The sequence below is a fragment of the Notothenia coriiceps genome, unplaced genomic scaffold (genome assembly GCF_000735185.1).
Source record: "Notothenia coriiceps isolate Sejong01 unplaced genomic scaffold, NC01 NC01_scaffold00031847, whole genome shotgun sequence".
NCBI lineage: Eukaryota > Metazoa > Chordata > Actinopteri > Perciformes > Nototheniidae > Notothenia > Notothenia coriiceps.
In genome coordinates, this window is record NW_011364548.1 from 350,001 (window position 1) to 368,248 (window position 18,248).

Here is an 18,248-nt window from a genome sequence, read left to right on the forward strand (position 1 = left end):
TGTATTTTGAGTGAATGTTAAAGTAGCCTGTTTTCAAATTCCCTTTAAGTCATTACCAATTGGAGCCAGAAAGAGAGGAACACATCAGAAAGCGAGGGTCAACAAGCCAATAAGGCCCCTCACAGAATGCTCATTAATCCCCAGAGGGTCATGAGTTTCCCAGTCATGAAATGCCTCAGAGCCGCCTCCTTTACCCCGCCTCTCCCACCAAAGCGGCATGGTAGGATTATGCTCTCTGGTGTTGGGTGTCCCCTCACAAAAAGTGATTGGGAGGTCATAGCTTGTTCTTGCATGTCTTAATATCAGGTATCAAAGGGGATGTGGGAATTGTGTGCTCAGATATGTTAAATGGGAAGTGTACGTGAAGTAAACCAGGCACTGCCTTTATTAATTAAGTTTTGGCAGACTCATGCAGTCAGAAACATACAGTAGCATTAGTCTGTTGAAGAAAAAGCTACCCATGATAGAAAGCTCCACACTGCTAAGCTTTATCATGTAAATGCCTCTTTCTTGGCTGACGTCTGTATTATGACTAATTATTTCTGTTTGTTAAAGGTTATTTGCTGCTCCAGTCTGCTCCTACAAGACTGTCTCCTTCTTCCTTTTGTCCCTCATCGTTCTCTTTTCTTAATGAGTGAATGTGCGCGACTGCTGTCAGCTCACATGGCTCCCAGAGGCCGCGTTAGGGTACCCTGTTCGTTCAGCAAACACGCCAATGTCCTCCAGAGTGGGGGGTCCTACTGCAGAGTTACTGGGAGCCCCCCAATGCTCAGCAGCCCAATAACGGCGCAGAACTTGGCTCCGAGGACATCGAGCAAACACACTGCAAATTGTACTTTTATTTACTTGCCTTCGCTTCCCCGCCCCCAACAGCCTTCATTTACTGGGATCCGCAGTGCCATTTCCAGGAGCCCCATGGCAACAGTCGGCCTTGTCAACGGGGGGACAACTTTCTCATGATGTCACTATGTCATGGATATTGGCTGCCTGTTGCAAAGCGATGAAGCTTGCTGTGAGATGTTAGGATCCCAAAACGACTGATTTTTACGAAAACACGACATTTGGGTTTTGGTACTCTAGCTTAACCTTGATTTGTCTTCGTAAAGTCGTTTTGTTTATGTTTTTATCTTATTCTTTTGTTGTTTTGTTATTTCTGTGATTAACAATAGTAAAGCCGCTGGTAAACTCACACAGAACTGCTTGTTGGATTGGCTGTTTAGCTTGAAAAACCCCTCCCCCACAGACTTTTACGAAGTCTGATTTGGATGCAAGGGCTACAATTTCGATACATTTCGGAAAGTCAAAGCTCCCAAATCAGACCCAATTTATGCAGCAACAAGCCAGGGGAGACAGTCAGTTCTAAACACTTCCAATGTGGTGGGACAACACACTTTGCCAACCTAGTTTCTTGCACGGCCCAACACTAAGTGATTCAATGCTTTCAGGATGGACCATTACTGAAATTGTCACTGATCACAATAACAAAAGCTGCCCCTGTCACTAGTGCTCTCTTGACTTAATCTTGGCTTTGAATGAGCGTGTTGTTGCATGCTCTATACAACCTTTCACTCATCAACCCTTGCTTCTTGTCTGCTTGTGATAATGCAATCGGCCCAGGCTCCTCCGCTCTCAGGCCTGTCAGACTCAGCCGATCAGCAGTTTGCACAGTCCAATGAGCACCAGTGGATTTGCCCTGTTGGTGGACTCCTCCTTGGCAACCAGGCCGACCCCCTCTGACCTCTGGCCTAGGCTGTGGCCTTTGGTTGAGAAGAAAAATGGTTCTTGTCTAAATTCAGCATTAGAATCCGGAGGAGACTGGGGCGGGCACTATATCCTCAAAAGGAAACGCACATCTTTAGGTTTTGTTGAATGACAAAGATCATCAGCCAATGGCGGGACAAGTTTAGAGCGTGATGGATTGTGTAATGGGACATGGGATGTTTGATTGATGTCTAAATGAGGAGCATAATAGCTTGTGTGATGGATAGGTAGGAAGTGAACACTTAGATTTTCACACAGGAGCGGATGTTAGCTGTTTGGTTTCGTGACAGAGGATGATGGATCGTCGCCCAAGAGAGGAGGACTTGGTAAACGAGGGAATAAATTGATCGCAATGCTTTTTTGTTTTTAGATAATTATTTTGTTGGATGGTTTGACGCATAAACACAGTTTAAAGTAATGGGCCATCTTGATCCAAATAAAACTTTAAACAAATGTTGCACTGTTAATTTAAATGAGTCAGATACCCATTAGATTAAATTATTAGATTATTTACTTTCAATTAGATTGAATTACAATATATGCTGAATAATGAAATAATAGTGAAATTTCTGTCTTGAAATCATTTTCTAGGAGGCCTTTGCCAAAAATAACAACGACATTAGTAATAGCTGTCAAATATTTTGAGCGTGCTTCTTCAAAATTGTGCGCACATGATATAATGGAAACCCAACCCAACAACCGCACCGCTTAATTCAGGACAGCATCACAGGAATTTAAGGCCTGTCACACACAGACTGCAAACATACCACAGCTCAGCACCTAAAGTGTAAAACACAGACTAAATCTGTATTAGTTTTGCAAAGCTTAATAATCACTTTAATTTCTCTCTGGAGAGTGCTTAAAAATAATATTGTCAGTTCAATTACAGATTCAGATGTCACAGGGTTTCATTAAAATCATTAGTGGATGTCAAACCAGCGTGCTGAGTGCTGAGTTACGGCAACAGTTATCAAGTGGACAAGTGTTGGCAACAGCTGAAAAGTCAGCTGGGAGAAGAATGGCTGAGCCAGGGAAAGTAGAGCTGTAGGGGTCACACACACACACACACACACACACACACACACACACACACACACACACACACACACACACACACACACACACACACACACACACACACACACACACACACACACACACACACACACACACACACATGCTGTTTCATGTAATAGTTTGGCACAGGTGACACAGTCAGTGACCCCTAATCAGAGTTCAGGACCCTGTTGTGTAGCCTGGGACCTCTCTGAGCTCCATAAAGTTCAGAGGGCAACCTGATTGATTGGCATTAAGGGATATAATCCACATCTGCAAATTACAAAAGAAAACCTTGGTCAAATGACAATTTAGCTGTTGAGCTCACGAGAATAGAAACTACAGGACAGCGAGAGAATACAAACAGGCCACAAACATGAGGAATCAGTTAAACAAGAAGAATATTTATATCATCCCTTTTTACTGCTTGGATTCTTCGCAGAGTTTTGATCTCCCCTCAAGTATCGCCTTGAGAAAGAGCCGTGTGCTCATGTTGCAACACAGAAGGGTCCAGTTTACCCACTTGCAGGCTGAGGAGACAAGCGCTCGCTGGTGTGACATAATGTGCACATTTTGGGGGATTATCACCGCTTTACTGTGGAATGCATAACATGTCTGAGTGGGGAAATCAGACACAGAGTAGCAACGAGGGCACAGGAGCCTCACAAAGTGCTGAGTGACTGACAGTTATAAAAACAAGTTTAAAATGTAAAGCTGCTGAAAGAAACTTAAATATATGCTGCCACTTTATTTCAACAACATATTCACATTTTTCTATCAAATATGTGTGTACAAATCAGATATGTTATTATGTGTGGTCATTAAAACGGCATTTTGGATATGGTGTTTAAAGGGGCTCTTTTTTAATGTTACACCTAAATGTCCGTTTATTAGTTAGAAATTGTACTACTAGTCTGTTGAGAAGGTTGTATCATGTCTCCTGTGGCTTGGGAGGGCTTTTGCCATACATGAAGAAATAAACCTGATGATTTCACAAGGGTGTTCTTGTTTTGGGCATGGAGACTGCACATTTTTAGCTGCAAGCGGAATCTCTATTATTAGTTTGCTCTATCAGCTGCTACGTACATAAACAAAACTTTCCCTTTGGCTGCTGTGTACAGAAACAAAACTTTCCCTGGCTTTAAATGCACATTAAGTTTTTGTGAGTCTGTGTGTTTGTGAATGCTTAAACGTGTGGATGCAGGTATTTACAAGATTGCAACTATTGTAACTATTATGAATTTGCGCTAAATCTCTGTAAGGACCTGTAGTTTGACACACAAATGCATTTAGTAGTCGACGAGGGTCTATGAAAGATGCTGGCAAAATTGCATTATGGGAACAGTAAAATCCATCGTTTTTTGGGAGTTTGACCCAAGATATCTCAACACCTGCTGCTTTTGACTTTAAGTATTATTTAAGCTGTTTCTCACAAGTCTCCCAACCTAAATGACTGTGTGGGGTTAACTGATCGTGCTGCTGATACAATATGTAACCTCTTAGGCCTTGCTTGTTGAGTTATACAACATGTCATATATCAGCATCCTTCTTTGTTTAATTTAAACCTTGGGACCTTTGTTGCATGTCACAACCCTCTCTCTCCCCCATTACAACACCATCATCTTCCAAATTAAAAATCTGCACAAAAAAAGAAACAAGTGAACACCTTCAAACACACCCTTTAGTGTTAGTACTGTCTAGTGTTTGAATATGTCACATTTTCCACTGAAAAAACAGACAAATCCAAACTGCTTAGAAAAACACTGTCCAAAGTAAATGCTATATCAAAAAAGAGTTGACAGGAATACAATAGTTGAACATACCATTTAGACTGGAAGCACAAGGTTTACTCATGTCTTTTAGTAAGACAGACACTGCCCCCTGCAGGACAACAGTCTTTAGCCACTGCTGTGTGTGTTAAATCCTGACACATTGACAGTGTTTAAACCAGAGTACATCTCATACGTATCACCATTCTGTCTGCACCAATAGACACAGTTATGTACAGTATTAGACCAAATCCAAACCCATAATAACAGTGTAATAAGAGCACAGAAAGTAGGCTTTATGTTTAAATACCGGAGAGGCCGCTCAGATTTCCAGACGTGGTGAAATGTATATTTATACTGCAGTCAAAACAAAGCCTGAACATGTCTGACAATGCATAAAATAATGGCTGGAGCTATGATCAGTTATACTGCTGACCTGCCATCCACACACTGATGGCTGGTTTGAGTATGTCACAGAAAACGTGTATGTATTCAACATAACCAAGCCAGGCCTACCTGCAGACATGAGTAAATACACAAAGAGATGAGTAATAATGCCCTGCTGATGCAGAAAACTGACAACCACAAGTCACTGTCCCAAACACAACAGAGACCCCAGGAGGGAAGGAAACCTTACTCTGCTCTTTGCTGAGAGTGATTTGGTAGAGTGTATACTTAAAAACTCATGGGTTCGATTTTCAGTGAGTGTTGCAGGGTAGTTCATGCTATATATAAAAAGAAAACATAGCCCATCAGATCATGTTCAGTGTATAACTCTTGGGAAGAAATTCAGTAATACAATAACAGATGTTGGCCTGCGAGGGGTCCATAGTTTGTTTATAATGGGCTTGTGAACATAGACAACCTTTAACTCATTTTACTGATCACAAAAAACAAGAAAGTTAGACCATATTTTCAGGTTTTACGTTGAGGAAACACTTTATTATCTTTCACAAAAGTTCTGACAGTATTTTCTTTCAGAAAGTGGAATATAATCCATTATTCAAGGGGGGGTGTCCTACTTCTCCAATGTGGTAATGCACATCTGCATTGATTTGGAGTCATTGTATCACAGGAAAGGGAAGCCATTTTAAACATCTATGCAAATCAATGAAACACCAAATTACTTTTATTAAAGAATAATAATAAAAATCGACACTATAATTATTCATTGATTCAGGGTCATTCGATTACATGACATCAAAACATAATTCATACACAAATAGTCATAGCAATATTCATAAAATAGAAAAAGCACTACAACCATAAAGAGTTGTGTCCTGCTTGTCCAACGCAGTTATGAAGTTATGCCTGCATTCAAAATCATTAGGTCACATGAGATAAAAGTAACAAATATGCAGTTTTTGTTTTATAAACAAAACGTAGCTATTTAAATAAATTAGCATTTTTTGCACCAAAATGACCCTTTTCATAGCATTTTTCATAGAAAATTGAAGGTACACAAAAATCAAATAAAAGACTTGTGTCCCCTTTTAATCATCAAAACCCAGCCCAGAAATAATAATGAACAACACGCCAAGCATGTTAGCTGCTAGCTTGGGTTTCCACTACCATGGCAACCCACACATGAGCCCTTTTGCAGCTGCTCTTGCTTTTTGAGTTCAGACATGATATATCTTTTTTTGTTCACACCACTACTGTAGCTGAAGGATAATCAATGTATTTCATCTCTGTATTCTGTAGGGTGATCATCATGGCTAATGAATGATATTGTTTATTTGAAGTTAATGTTTTATTAGAATAGCCTCTTGCTAAAATGTCTTTGGAATGGTCAATGGGCTCTCAGCCAATCAGGGTGAGTGAAAGTTAAAGATTACACATGGGGAGATAAACTCCAAGCTGTGTAAAGATAGACAGGTAAGAACCAGTTCATTTGTTGTTTAGACCCAGCGTGTAGCAAATATACTATTTAGACACATTTGAAACAGAGTTTAAGATATTTTAGACAAATGTCAGCGCTGCTAAGGTCCTGTCCTCACAGAATCAGATCTTTCGATGGACTCAAACACAAGGCTTGGAAATTATGCAGCACAAGTTTGCTCGAGCGATGCCGGTAAGTTTATACTCTTCATGTTCACTGGTCAGGTGGCAACAACATGTCACTCAGAAATGTAATGATGTTTGCATTCCTATAAGGGTTTATTGGAAATATATAGAAAGCATGGCTTTTAAATCAAGTGACCAGAGATCGTGCAGCTCCCTGGTGCTAAGGTTATAAAGTGTGTTATGAAGAGTCAGTAGTATTGGAATTGAAGTACTTTCCCTTTTAAAAAAATCTGATGGGTGTACACTGAAGGCTTTTTCTGAATAAATGTTCTAGTATCGTTTCCTATGCTATTCCTAGCTGAATATCGTAATTACACATCATACTGGGAAGTTTGTACCATTCAAGTTGTTCTGTGCCATTAACACTGATATTGGGTCTACTCTTCTTGTCATGATTTATGTTTGTATCTCTAGTTCATTAGGCCTGATAAAGGTTCACTTTTAAAACACTCTTATGTATTCTGTGATAGAGAAGGTACCAAACCTTTAACCCTATGGGACCTGTTTCAATCATTCATTAAACTGACCACTCTTCATGTGAACTGATATCTTTTTAAAATGTATTTGTAATGTATTTAGGATAATCCCATTGAGATTAACCATTTCGTTTTCAAGGGAGTCCTAACATATAGTACAGACTGCAAGCAAAAAACAAAAAAGAAATAAAGCAAATTGACTAAGGTATTTCATATTATTTTCAATGCTTATCAATGAAATAACAGCTTATTAATTAATTAATAATCCTAACAAAAAAATAAGAATTTCATCAATTTGTCTCCAAACAAATGAATGAAATTCTGAGACATACACAGCTGTATATATATGATTACCCAAGAATGCCTCAAGACCCCCCAACACGCTTTGGCTGGGGGTTGTGACCCTGATATGTTGAACTACTCAAATAGAGAAAAAGGAATCATCATTTTATTTCAAATCTGCAGTAAATGCTAATGTTTCAATCACATTGTAACTACTGCATTAAACCCATGCTCTTTTTGCTAAATCTTTGATTGTGAGGTCCCTCCATGTGGACAGCCGTCCTCACACACCCACACTGAGCAGCAGCTATGTGCACGGCACCTCCACCATCCCTCTGCTCCCCCTGACCGTGGGCCAGACTCTGGACTCCACCGTTCAGCGCTGGCCCGACCGTGAAGCTGTGGTCTTCCTGCAGGACGGCATCCGGAAAACCTTTGCACAGTTTCAGCAAGATGTAGGTCTTCAGCTTCTGTTATCAAGAGCTTTCATGCATTTATTAACCCTCAAACACTATTCATTATATGTTAAGAGTCTCCTGTTTCAATAAAGAACACTTCGAGAACAACTTGTCAAATCATTACAAATGTTAACTTGTTATGTTAGTAGGATTCTGGTTAGACCTTTTGAATACCAATGAAATGGTGGTTTGTCATTAACTCTACATGAAGCAACCCCCATGTAGTTTAATATTATGAATTGGTCTCCTCTTTGGGAGAACTCATCACCAAGCTTCTCTGAATCACAGGAATACTTGATTGCATCAGACAAATCTATCAAGCAGTCACACAGTATTGAATGATTATCTGAGTTATCTGTAACATTCTTTGGTGCAGGTTGACAAGGCAGCTGCAGGTCTGCTCGCTTTGGGCCTGGAGCGAGGCGACAGACTGGGAATTTGGGGACCCAACACGTACGAGTGGATCCTCTTCCAGTTTGCCTCAGCCAAAACTGGAATTATAATGGTCAGTTTCAGATTTACAATGTAGCCTTGTGGTTAGAAAGACAGTCTGCTCATTGTTGTCAAACACTTTCCTGCCAAGTATATGAGTGAGCAGGACATTGACCCTGGAAAGTTATTCTGTACCATCTGAATATCTACTATGGTCACTGTAACGTTTTCATTCATTTCTGTATGCAGTCATGTGTTTCAAATCAGGTGTATAATATATATGTACTATAAATACAATTTGAAATCTGTGTAGTGAGGGACTGTGCATACACTTGACTTTTAACCTTTTTTTAAATCAATGCAGGTTTCATTGAACCCGGCCTATCAGGTGAAGGAAGTGGAGTTTACTCTAACGAAGGTACAGTGAGTTGTGTTACAGAGTATTACTATCATTAGCTGTTATAATGTGCATATAGTAAAAGTACCTGTACACAGTTGGCAGGTACTTTTACTTGAGACTTTCTATTTTATGCTATTTTAGGTAGATACAGTAGGTTATTATGAATATTATTGATGAAGATAAGACTTGATTGATCTTTATAGTGAAATTCACAAGTTACTTGAAAACACCAAATATGTGTCATTTGCAGGTCCAGTGTAAAGCTGTGCTCTGCCCTACCAGCTTTAAAAGCCAACATTTCTGTGAGATGCTGAGGGAAATCTGTCCAGAGATTGACTCGTCGTCAGCAGGAATGATCAAAAGCTCCAGGTTTGACAGAGTCAATGTCCGATATCAGATTTAATAAATGTTGTCTTCTCCTGTTACCATTATGGGAGTAACAGACATTAAATGCTTAAACATTTTCCATTGATTTAAATAAATATCCTGTCTTGGTTGTACCAGGGTGCCAGAGCTGCGTATGGTGATTGTGACGGACAGCAGACAGCCGGGGATGCTCCACGTAGACGATGTGATGCAAGCAGGGGAGAGTCAGCACCACCAACAGCTGATGGAGCTGCAGAAAAAGCTGTCCTTCGATGATCCCATCAACATCCAGTTCACATCGGTAACCCTCAGTCACACTGTCACTCATGTATTTTATATATCTTGGACTGACACTATAAAGATCAGATCATGCTTCTTTGTTTCAGGGGACTACAGGGAGTCCAAAGGGAGCCAGTCTTTCACACCACAATATTGTAAACAATGCCTACTTTTTGGGACTCAGAATAGGTTTTAGAGAAAAAGTAAGTCTATATTGGTCTCTTCATCATTAAAAACACACAGACAGTAAAATGTAAGTAATTGTATTTTCATTTCCCCATCAGCCTCAGGTGCGAGTGTGTGTGCCCGTACCTATGTACCACTGCTTTGGCTCAGTGTTGGGAGGGATGGCTATGGCACTGCATGGCATCACACTGGTCTTCCCTTCCACTGCCTACAACAGCCGAGCCAACCTGGAGGCCATTCAGAGTGAAAGGTATGGCACCCTGCTCATCACGCAAATTAACTTTAAATATACAATATCTTACACTTAAGTTAATTTGTGTTTTTTTCACTCGAGGTGCAAATATGTGTACGGCACTCCCACAATGTTCACCGACATGCTAAGCCAACAGGATATACACAAGTACGATTTGTCATCACTTGAAGCTGGTAATAGATATAAAAGACTAACACATCTGTTGTATTGAACTTGGTGTAATTGTTAGCTAGCATTGAAGGCATCCTTTCGTATGTGCTGCTGTGTTTAAGGCGTCATTGCTGGTTCTCCGTGCCCTCCTGAGATTGTGAGAAGACTGATAACAGAAATGAACATGAAAGACATAACGGTAACATATTCTGAATAACAATTTTGCCTATAAAACGTATATATTTTAACTATAAGCATATGCTTCTTCATCATATAACATAATAGGTTCATCATTTTCTAACAGATAAGCTATGGAACCACTGAGAACAGCCCCATCACATTCCTTGGATTCCCACAAGACAATGAGGACCTGAAGATGAATACTGTTGGATGTATCATGAACCACACTGAGGTATGCCTTATTATTTGCCAGGAGAACCTTATTTATTCGTGCCATAACCCCTCTGTGACTTGTGCCTGTGTGTCTTTACTATAGGCCAAAGTGATCGACCCTTGTACCGGGGAGATTGTCCCTCTTGGGGCCTCGGGGGAGCTGATGATCAGAGGCAGCTGTGTGATGCAGGGATACTGGGACGACCCTCAGAAAACCAGTGAAGCTATCTCCCAGGACCGCTGGTACAGGACTGGGTAAGAGACTAGTATGTGCAATGTACACAGAAGATACAAAGGCATGTTACTTTAACAGGGTTTGATGTCAGATGCTCCATCATTTATGATTGTTTTCCTTCTACACAGTGACACAGGCAGTCTAAACAGTTTGGGATACCTTCGCATTGAAGGACGTATAAAGGATTTGATCATCCGAGGAGGGGAGAACATCTATCCTGCTGAGATAGAGCAATTTCTATATACACACTCGAAAGTAAAAGAGGTGCAGGTGAGACTCAAAACCACTAGATGGCAGCAGAGGTCGGATACATTGTCTCAGCAGCTTAAAGCTAAGCATTAAAGCCATACTTGTCTCTCTGAATGTTGGAGATAATTAAACATAAATAACATAATAAATATATTACTGTGATCTGACATGTTGTATTTCTCTGTCCAGGTGGTTGGAGTGAAAGACGAGAGGCTGGGTGAGCAGGTGTGTGCCTGCATCAAGCTGAAGGAGGGCCACACCTCCAGTGCAGAGGAGATTAGAGCGTTTTGCAGAGGCCAGGTGAGAGTGGGTGACGAGTGACGACACAATGATGCAACATACTCAAAAAGAAATCAGCACAGCTTTACAGTTTGTGTTTTCTCCCACTAGATATCTCACTTCAAGATCCCGTACTATGTGATGTTTGTAGACAGCTACCCTCTGACAGCCTCTGGAAAGGTACAGTTCACCAAAATCACTGAACTACCAAGATTTAAAATTGATAATGAGACTGAAACGCTTGCTATTTCATTTGTTTTCTAGATCAAAAAGAACATATTAAAGGAGGAAATGGAGAAGGAATTAGGCCTTTAATTGTGTGGCCCCTGGTGGACTGTGGACAGCTGAGGGAGTCAGACACTGAGCTGCGTTGAGTAAAGACTTTCTTTACCAACAGCTGGACTGGGACTATATCACTGATCAGCTGCTGGCTCGACACTCCCTGAAATTCTTTTATTTGTACTTCACACCTCATTACCTCAGCTTCATGATATGTAATGACAACCCAGATACAAGCCATACAATGTGACTGCAAGCTTTAATAAATGTCCAATAAGTGTATATTGTGCTTTATCCTCTTTAATTTCAGTACATTAAATGACCCAAACACCACAAGGTTATTTGTCATCTCAATCTTTATTTACTTAAACAACTTTGACAATCTGATATCATAGAACAATGGCTTTAACCATTCATTAGCTGAACATGCCATACAGAATCTGAAATAAATAGGGCTTTTAATGCCAAATGTCAGTATGTACAAATTACCATCCATACAAGCTATATACACTGACTGAAGAACACACGTTAGTAACAGGCTCATTGAGTGCCCAAAATGACATATTAAATAAAACAAATACTGAACTTTAAATTATTCTTCAAGATGGAGACCCAAAGACTTATGAAAGGGATATCAGGGGAAATGTGTTTTGGCATGTAAACTGATTTGTTAAATGCAACCTGCTTAAAATCCAAGAAAAAGTCAAAGAAACATTTAGGTCACAAAGTTAACAGAGAATCATTAAATATGCTGCATGACACAAAGGCCACTATAGACCATAAATCATACACCAGCCAAAATGAAATGAGTATCCTTTGTTTAAGTTTTATGGAGCCAAATTCACCTACTGGATAATTTCCCTTATATCAGAACGAGGTAAATGAGCCTGTCACAAGATAAAAAAAAAAGAAATGTGTACATAAAACATAAAAAAGGCAAAAACTGTTCCTTTGAAAGTTCAACAGATGTCCACAGAGGAAAAAACACTCGACTGCAGCGAAACATTTGAGGAGCAGTTTGTTTAAGTGCAGGTTTGACCTTTCTCCAAGCTTCAACATGGCGACTACTTCCAGGTTAATCACAGGAAGTAGCCGGTAACAAGAGGAACGACTGCACTATGGCTACATGGCTTTGAACGATCAACATTCACTTCAGTCGTGAATATGGGGTCCGACCACACCTCTCAGACCCCACATTACAAATGCACACATGCAAGAAAACATTGCATTTTAAAGCATACTGTGAGATAAATTAGTTAATATGAACACCTCCCTTTTTAAATATAATACATTCTAAATTGAAATTAGCTTAACTGTGCAATGTTGAGTGAAAATACAGGAGGAAAAAAAGTCAAGAGGAAGCTTTGGTCTGGTAGAGACCGTTTGTCAAGGTTTCAGAAGAACAGTGGAACTAAGAATATAACGGTGCCACTTCAGAGTTGATGTCTAGAAAGCAACACATTTGTAACGACATTCATACAAGCACAGTAAAGCACAGCTTTAGGCACATGCAAGTGTGTGGTAGGAACGCGTGCACACACGACTGTGCACCTACTCACAGATGCATTCAGAGCTGCAAACTGGAGGCAAGGTCATTGTGAAGTCCAGCCTCTCTTCCACACTTCAAAAAATGCACAATCCCAAACAGGCAAACACACGCGGCATCGGTTTCCTTTCAAACTCTTTCTCTCGCATACACACACCTAGCACACAATGTAAAGGTCATTCAAGTGTCCTCTGGGTTCCCACAGTGACAGTAGAGGTTCAGGTGGTGTGGGGTCGCCTCACACACTCAGAGGCAGCAGAGCTGGTGGAGACACGGCTCTGGATGTGGCGATGGAGGTCAAGGAGCTGGGGTCCAACCCGTTTACAGTCCTGCAGAAGCCACATGGACAATATTAGCAAACGCAGACACGTATAAGTGCAGGGCAGACAGGAAGGCTTATAAAACCAGAGGGAATTCTCCGCAATAATTGAAACACTTGATACAAGACTCACGTTTTGTCAAAGTAGGTCGTGTGAAGAGAGTGTGAGAACTTTGTGGCATTGCTGTTGATGAGTTTTCCGTTGTCTGTGGAATAATTTTTTCTAGCTGCTTGGTCTTTGGCAAAGTTCCTGCAGGCAGCGATTTTGGACTCCAGAGCCTAATCACAAAACATGAGATACCATCAGTCTTTAGTCCGATCATAAACACATTTCTGTTTCTGTTTCTGAGGACATCAGTGTTCTATCCAGGTATGTATCCTTCTTGTGTGTTACAAAGCAATAAGACTCACCCCAACCTTCCTCAAAAGGTCGCCAACAATATTAAGAGCAGAGATTCGAGCAGAAGGAGTGAGGGACGAGTTGCCGTTGCAGCCGTTGGACAGTGCTGTAAAAGACACAATCCAATGTCAGAATACAGATCAGACAATTTCTCATTTCACATGAGTCATAACGAGTGAGATTCCTTTCCAACCCTGACCTTTTTGCGTGATGAAGGGGTGCTCTATGCTCTTTCCTACGGGTGTGGCTGGGAGGGATAAAGAGGCCGGAACTGCTGAGTCCATCTTGTCGATGTCAGAGGTGGGGGAGCTGGGTGCTGACATCCTGTCGGTGGTCCGCTCCCGTACCGCCAGCTCCTGTCTCAGGTCTGCAGAACACAGAGTCAAACTCATGAGATAATAATAATAATAATAATAATACACTTTATTAAAAATAGCACCTTTCATGCTTGACGCAGCCCAAAGTGCTTTACAGAGTATGACAGAGTATGAATATAACAAATGAGGAACACAATTAAAAACAAGGTATAAACTAACGGCCCGTCCACACAGCAGCTTTGAAAAAAATCTTGAAAATCTTGGAGCTGGGCGTGTCTGAGAGCTTGGGGATTTTTTGCGAGCAACGCGACCAACAACCAATCACATGAATCTCCCGCCCCGACATACAAAGCAATAGAAATGTTAAAACGAAGTAAACTGGATATAAACTCCCCAAACAGGCGAAAAACCTACCAGTTTCACCCACTGTCTCTGCCACCTCCCTCCTATGCCTGGTTCCTCCGGTTGGCCTATCCCCTGTCGTGCCTTGGCAGTCTCAGAAGAACCGGGTGATTTGCTACCGTAATTTCTCGTTTGGAAAATGAGGAAATGAACTGCGGTCTGGCTCTCCCAGCTTGCACGCGGTTTGATTTGTTACTATGGCTAGCGCTTGTACTCTCAGATTTGCATAAAGGGGATTTGATTGGCTGACGCTTCCAGCTCAGCTTCAAAAGTTGAACATTGCTCAACTTTTGAATCCTCAAAATCCTGTAAATCCTATAAAACTTCGCTTCGCTTCCCCACAATGCAGTTCGGCGAAAAGCGAGGCAAAGATTTTTTTTAAGCTGCTGTGTGGACGTACCGTTAGGGAACGAATGGTTTAGCCCATGGACTCGCTCCAGCACACAAGAGGACTACAAGATACTGATTTTTGTGTCTGTCAACCAACGTCAGTTTTCAGTAGTTACACAACATAAACACTGCCATATTGTTTAGTATAGGGACAGGGCTGTTTCTTTAAAAGAGGCCCCAGCCACATCAGTACCAAGTGAGAGAGTTTTTTCCACAGCTTCTGGAAATGTGGACATGCTCATCTTCCTGAACAAAAACCTGTCTGATGAGTGAGAGTGAGTTAGTGAGAGTGGAGTTGAGTTACTTGAAATTTATTTTAATTTTATTGCAGGGTCTGATTATTGAATTTCCTTGTTTATTTGCACAAAGAAAATGTCTACTTTGTTAGTACTAGTATGTAAAAAAAATACTGGTTTGTTCTTGTTCCAATCTGTTACTGTCACTTTGTTTTTGACACGTTAAATGTACTACTAAACTAAAATGCTGTACAAATCAGATGTATTATTTAATAAAGAAAAAAAGTGTTAAGTATTTTCTTTTGTCAATATCATGATAAATACCGCACCGTGGACTTGTTATCGCGATATTATCGTACCGTGAGTATTTGATACGTTACATCCCAACTACATAATACCCCTCCGATTGCGCGTTCACGTGGAGGGTCCGCCACATTAAGTGCTGTTCCAAACCAACAAGTGTTGAGGGGTAGTGGTTATCAAGCCCTCCAGCAGCGATTCTGCATCGCACCTGACTTCACCTGCTCTCTACCTGAGCGACTCAACGCTGTGTGTGTCCGTCATGAAACATGCTGCATACAAATAGATCCTGCAAACATTAACTGATAAACTGCACAACAAGATAGACATTTCATATCGTCATACAGATTTAAACAAGTTCACGTTACCTTGTATTGTTTTTAACTCAGGACCATATACCCGTGTTTAGTTTAGAAAACGTTAATTGTGTGCATTTTATTATTAGCAGGGACAGTTGCGAAAACAAAGCAGCATATAAACAACAGATTTTAAAACCAAAAGTGGTATATAAAAAAGAAACAACATTAAAGATGTTTTGAGTTTAATTATTTTATTTTGAATTGAGATGCTGATTTGAAACCGTTGTTACGAAAATGTACTGCGTTTCCTGTTTCTGCCAGAGAGAGGGGAGTTCGTCCCAAAGGTTGCTGCTGTTTTTAGAAGCTCCACCTGGAAGAAGTGAGCCTCGTTAAACTGCGAGTGTGACTACGGCCCAATCCCAAACCACGCCCTACACCCTACCCCTACACACTCCTCCGTGACGGAATGAACTCCGTGGAATGACACTCGATTAGTATTAAGCCCTTTCCTTAAATGTAACAACTCACCCTATACTCTTAACAAAATATTTTGATATAACAGGGTGTCCTTTTGTCTCCACCATTAGACCTCAGGGTTGTTCAAACACTCACACACAAGACTGCTTGTTTTCAAGTTTAGCTTAGAAAATATATTACTTTACAATAGCAGCTAAAGCAGGCAGCTAGGGCTAGAGGAAGCATTTTCTCTCAATAAAACTGATAAGATTATGTAGTAATGAAGTGGAAGAATCTATTTAGTGCAGACCTGAACATGACAGAGGAGAACGGTAAGAAGGGGGATTAATGTCTTTACAAGTCCCAGTTTACCCCTTTACTCTTATCAATGTTTTTGAGATAACAGTGTCTCCCCCACACAAAACACATGCAACACACAGACACAAAAAACACGCGCACAAACACAAGAAAAACCACACACACAAACACAATCTGTGACTCTAAATGGCAGTTTGTGATTTTTAGGCAGTGAAACTAGGCAGTTTTTTTTGTATACATTTATAGATTACCTTCACTAAGGTACTGAAAGATACACTATGTATGTATGCAAATCATTAAAAGTGGAAAAAACAAGTTTTTCGGGCTGCTAAATTGGGATCGCGGAGAAATGCTCTCCGCAGACCCATGCTCACAGCGTTATAAACCTTTTCTTACTCAATATCAAGCCACACTTATTGTTTTTACTTCGGCTGTGAGTGTTTGTGTGCTCAGGATGAGTTTAGCTTGTTCTCGCTGTATCGCCAACCCGGAAACCTGTCCGCTCCTCGCAGCAGCAACGAGCCTCGCAACGTCCCGACCAATCAGAGCACAGTGGGCTCAACTTCGCACAACACACTCCCCGCTACACACAATCCCACTGGTCCACAGGCGTGACACGCTGACCCCCGTGTGTGCGAAAATAAATAACAGGCGGCAGGGTGTGTAACTCTGATACAGGCGTAAACTCACTATCAGCGCGTTCTTTCCGGCCTACCAAGCGACTGTCGCCAGTGGCGGGAAATTAATAATATAACAGTTTGCCGTAGTACATTCAAGCGCTGTCGCTGTTGTCTCCAGGGGTTCGGGGGGGGGGGGGCAACTGTCAAGTTGCTCGCGCAGGTATCACAGAGGGAAGGTGGGTGGTGGGGCAGGTGGGTCATTTTTGTAGGGGTGTTGTGGTGACCACTCATCATGTGCGTTGTACCTAATTTTGCACACAAAAAAAAATGGTGTTACAACCCCCTTATAATTACCTATTTTACGTGCCTAATAATAATAATAATAATAATAATAATATAATTAATAAGGGTGAGGCTAGCCTGTGATCCAGGTTTGGCAAAGGGGCGTCGCTCCGAGGGGGGCAACTGTCAAATGCACCCGACCGACCCACGTCACCGCCTGACCGGTAGCCCTTGCTTAGGCTACCCGGCCATGACTTCACCCGGCCACCATATTCAGTGATCGTGTAGGGGGTGAGGGGGCAACTGTTAAATGATCACCATGGCCTTCACCCGGGCCAGCTTCAGGGCCCGACTAAAAATCAGGGTCAGGTGTTGACGATGTACTTGGGCATACTAGCGGAGTATAAACTGCGTGCGATTAAGAGATTTGAGATTGTCTATGGTTTTATTTGGCTAGAAGTCGGAGTATATCGAGAGTCTGTGCAAGTGTTAATTTGACAGTAGCGACAGACTCGAACGACGACACACCGGTAGCACCGCAAATGTACGTCTACGACCCTAGGACTTGCACGTCCGACCTCGCGACACGGGCGTAACTGCAGGTGGGTATTAAACCGCCCTGAACTATCTTAGGGGCTCTTCTAGGTCCTTACCAGCTAGTAACTTCCCGTCTAATTACCAGTAGTTTCATGTTTATAGGTTTTAGTTCAAGGTCATTTGCCAAAAGTTCCCTTTATAAATGATTAACTCTACCCAAAAACCTAACTACCCCCTTTTTAACACAGTGTCCGAGAAATTTCCGGGTACGTACCGGTAAAGATGCTAGTATTTAGGTACAACTCCATAATGATTTTATCTTAAATGTGGCCCACGTTTAAAAGGGGGTTTGGGTTTAACCAAAGAGGTATTTCGTAGAGACATTTCATACAACATTAACGTGGGCCATAAGTCGGGAAACAGGGATTTGGCCGAACAACCTTCGAGGACGGGGGG

General features: G+C 41.3%; 2 protein-coding genes across 2 annotated transcripts in view; one reads left to right on the forward strand and one right to left on the reverse strand.

The window, feature by feature from the left end:
* The first annotated feature begins 6,459 nt into the window (after positions 1 to 6,459).
* Positions 6,460 to 11,652, forward strand: LOC104960330 (acyl-CoA synthetase family member 2, mitochondrial). The gene is made up of 16 exons (XM_010788331.1): positions 6,460 to 6,660; positions 7,671 to 7,866; positions 8,246 to 8,374; positions 8,666 to 8,719; positions 8,952 to 9,070; positions 9,206 to 9,368; positions 9,454 to 9,549; positions 9,631 to 9,782; positions 9,867 to 9,958; positions 10,058 to 10,134; positions 10,240 to 10,347; positions 10,432 to 10,583; positions 10,692 to 10,833; positions 11,002 to 11,112; positions 11,203 to 11,271; positions 11,356 to 11,652. The coding sequence occupies exons 1-16, from the start codon at positions 6,557 to 6,559 to the stop codon at positions 11,404 to 11,406; spliced, it is 1,815 nt and encodes a 604-aa protein (XP_010786633.1). The 5' UTR covers positions 6,460 to 6,556; the 3' UTR covers positions 11,407 to 11,652.
* Positions 11,653 to 11,708: 56 nt separating this feature from the next.
* Positions 11,709 to 18,248, reverse strand: part of ndel1b (nudE neurodevelopment protein 1-like 1b) — a 12,886-nt gene continuing 6,346 nt past the window's right edge. The window contains exons 5-8 of the mRNA XM_010788344.1: positions 13,835 to 14,002; positions 13,647 to 13,741; positions 13,369 to 13,514; positions 11,709 to 13,245 (exon numbers count right to left, since the gene is read on the reverse strand). Of these exons, the coding sequence (XP_010786646.1) occupies positions 13,155 to 13,245; positions 13,369 to 13,514; positions 13,647 to 13,741; positions 13,835 to 14,002 (500 nt within the window). The 3' untranslated portion in view covers positions 11,709 to 13,154. The remainder of the gene's footprint in view (positions 13,246 to 13,368; positions 13,515 to 13,646; positions 13,742 to 13,834; positions 14,003 to 18,248) is intronic.

Bases quoted from the DNA above. Each gene is read 5' to 3' on its own strand.
- LOC104960330 (XM_010788331.1), top strand. From the start codon at position 6,557: ATGTCAGCGCTGCTAAGGTCCTGTCCTCACAGAATCAGATCTTTCGAT. The intron at 10,584-10,691 runs GTAAGAGACTAG...CCTTCTACACAG, and splicing joins GACCGCTGGTACAGGACTGG to TGACACAGGCAGTCTAAACA. The intron at 10,834-11,001 runs GTGAGACTCAAA...TTCTCTGTCCAG, and splicing joins CGAAAGTAAAAGAGGTGCAG to GTGGTTGGAGTGAAAGACGA.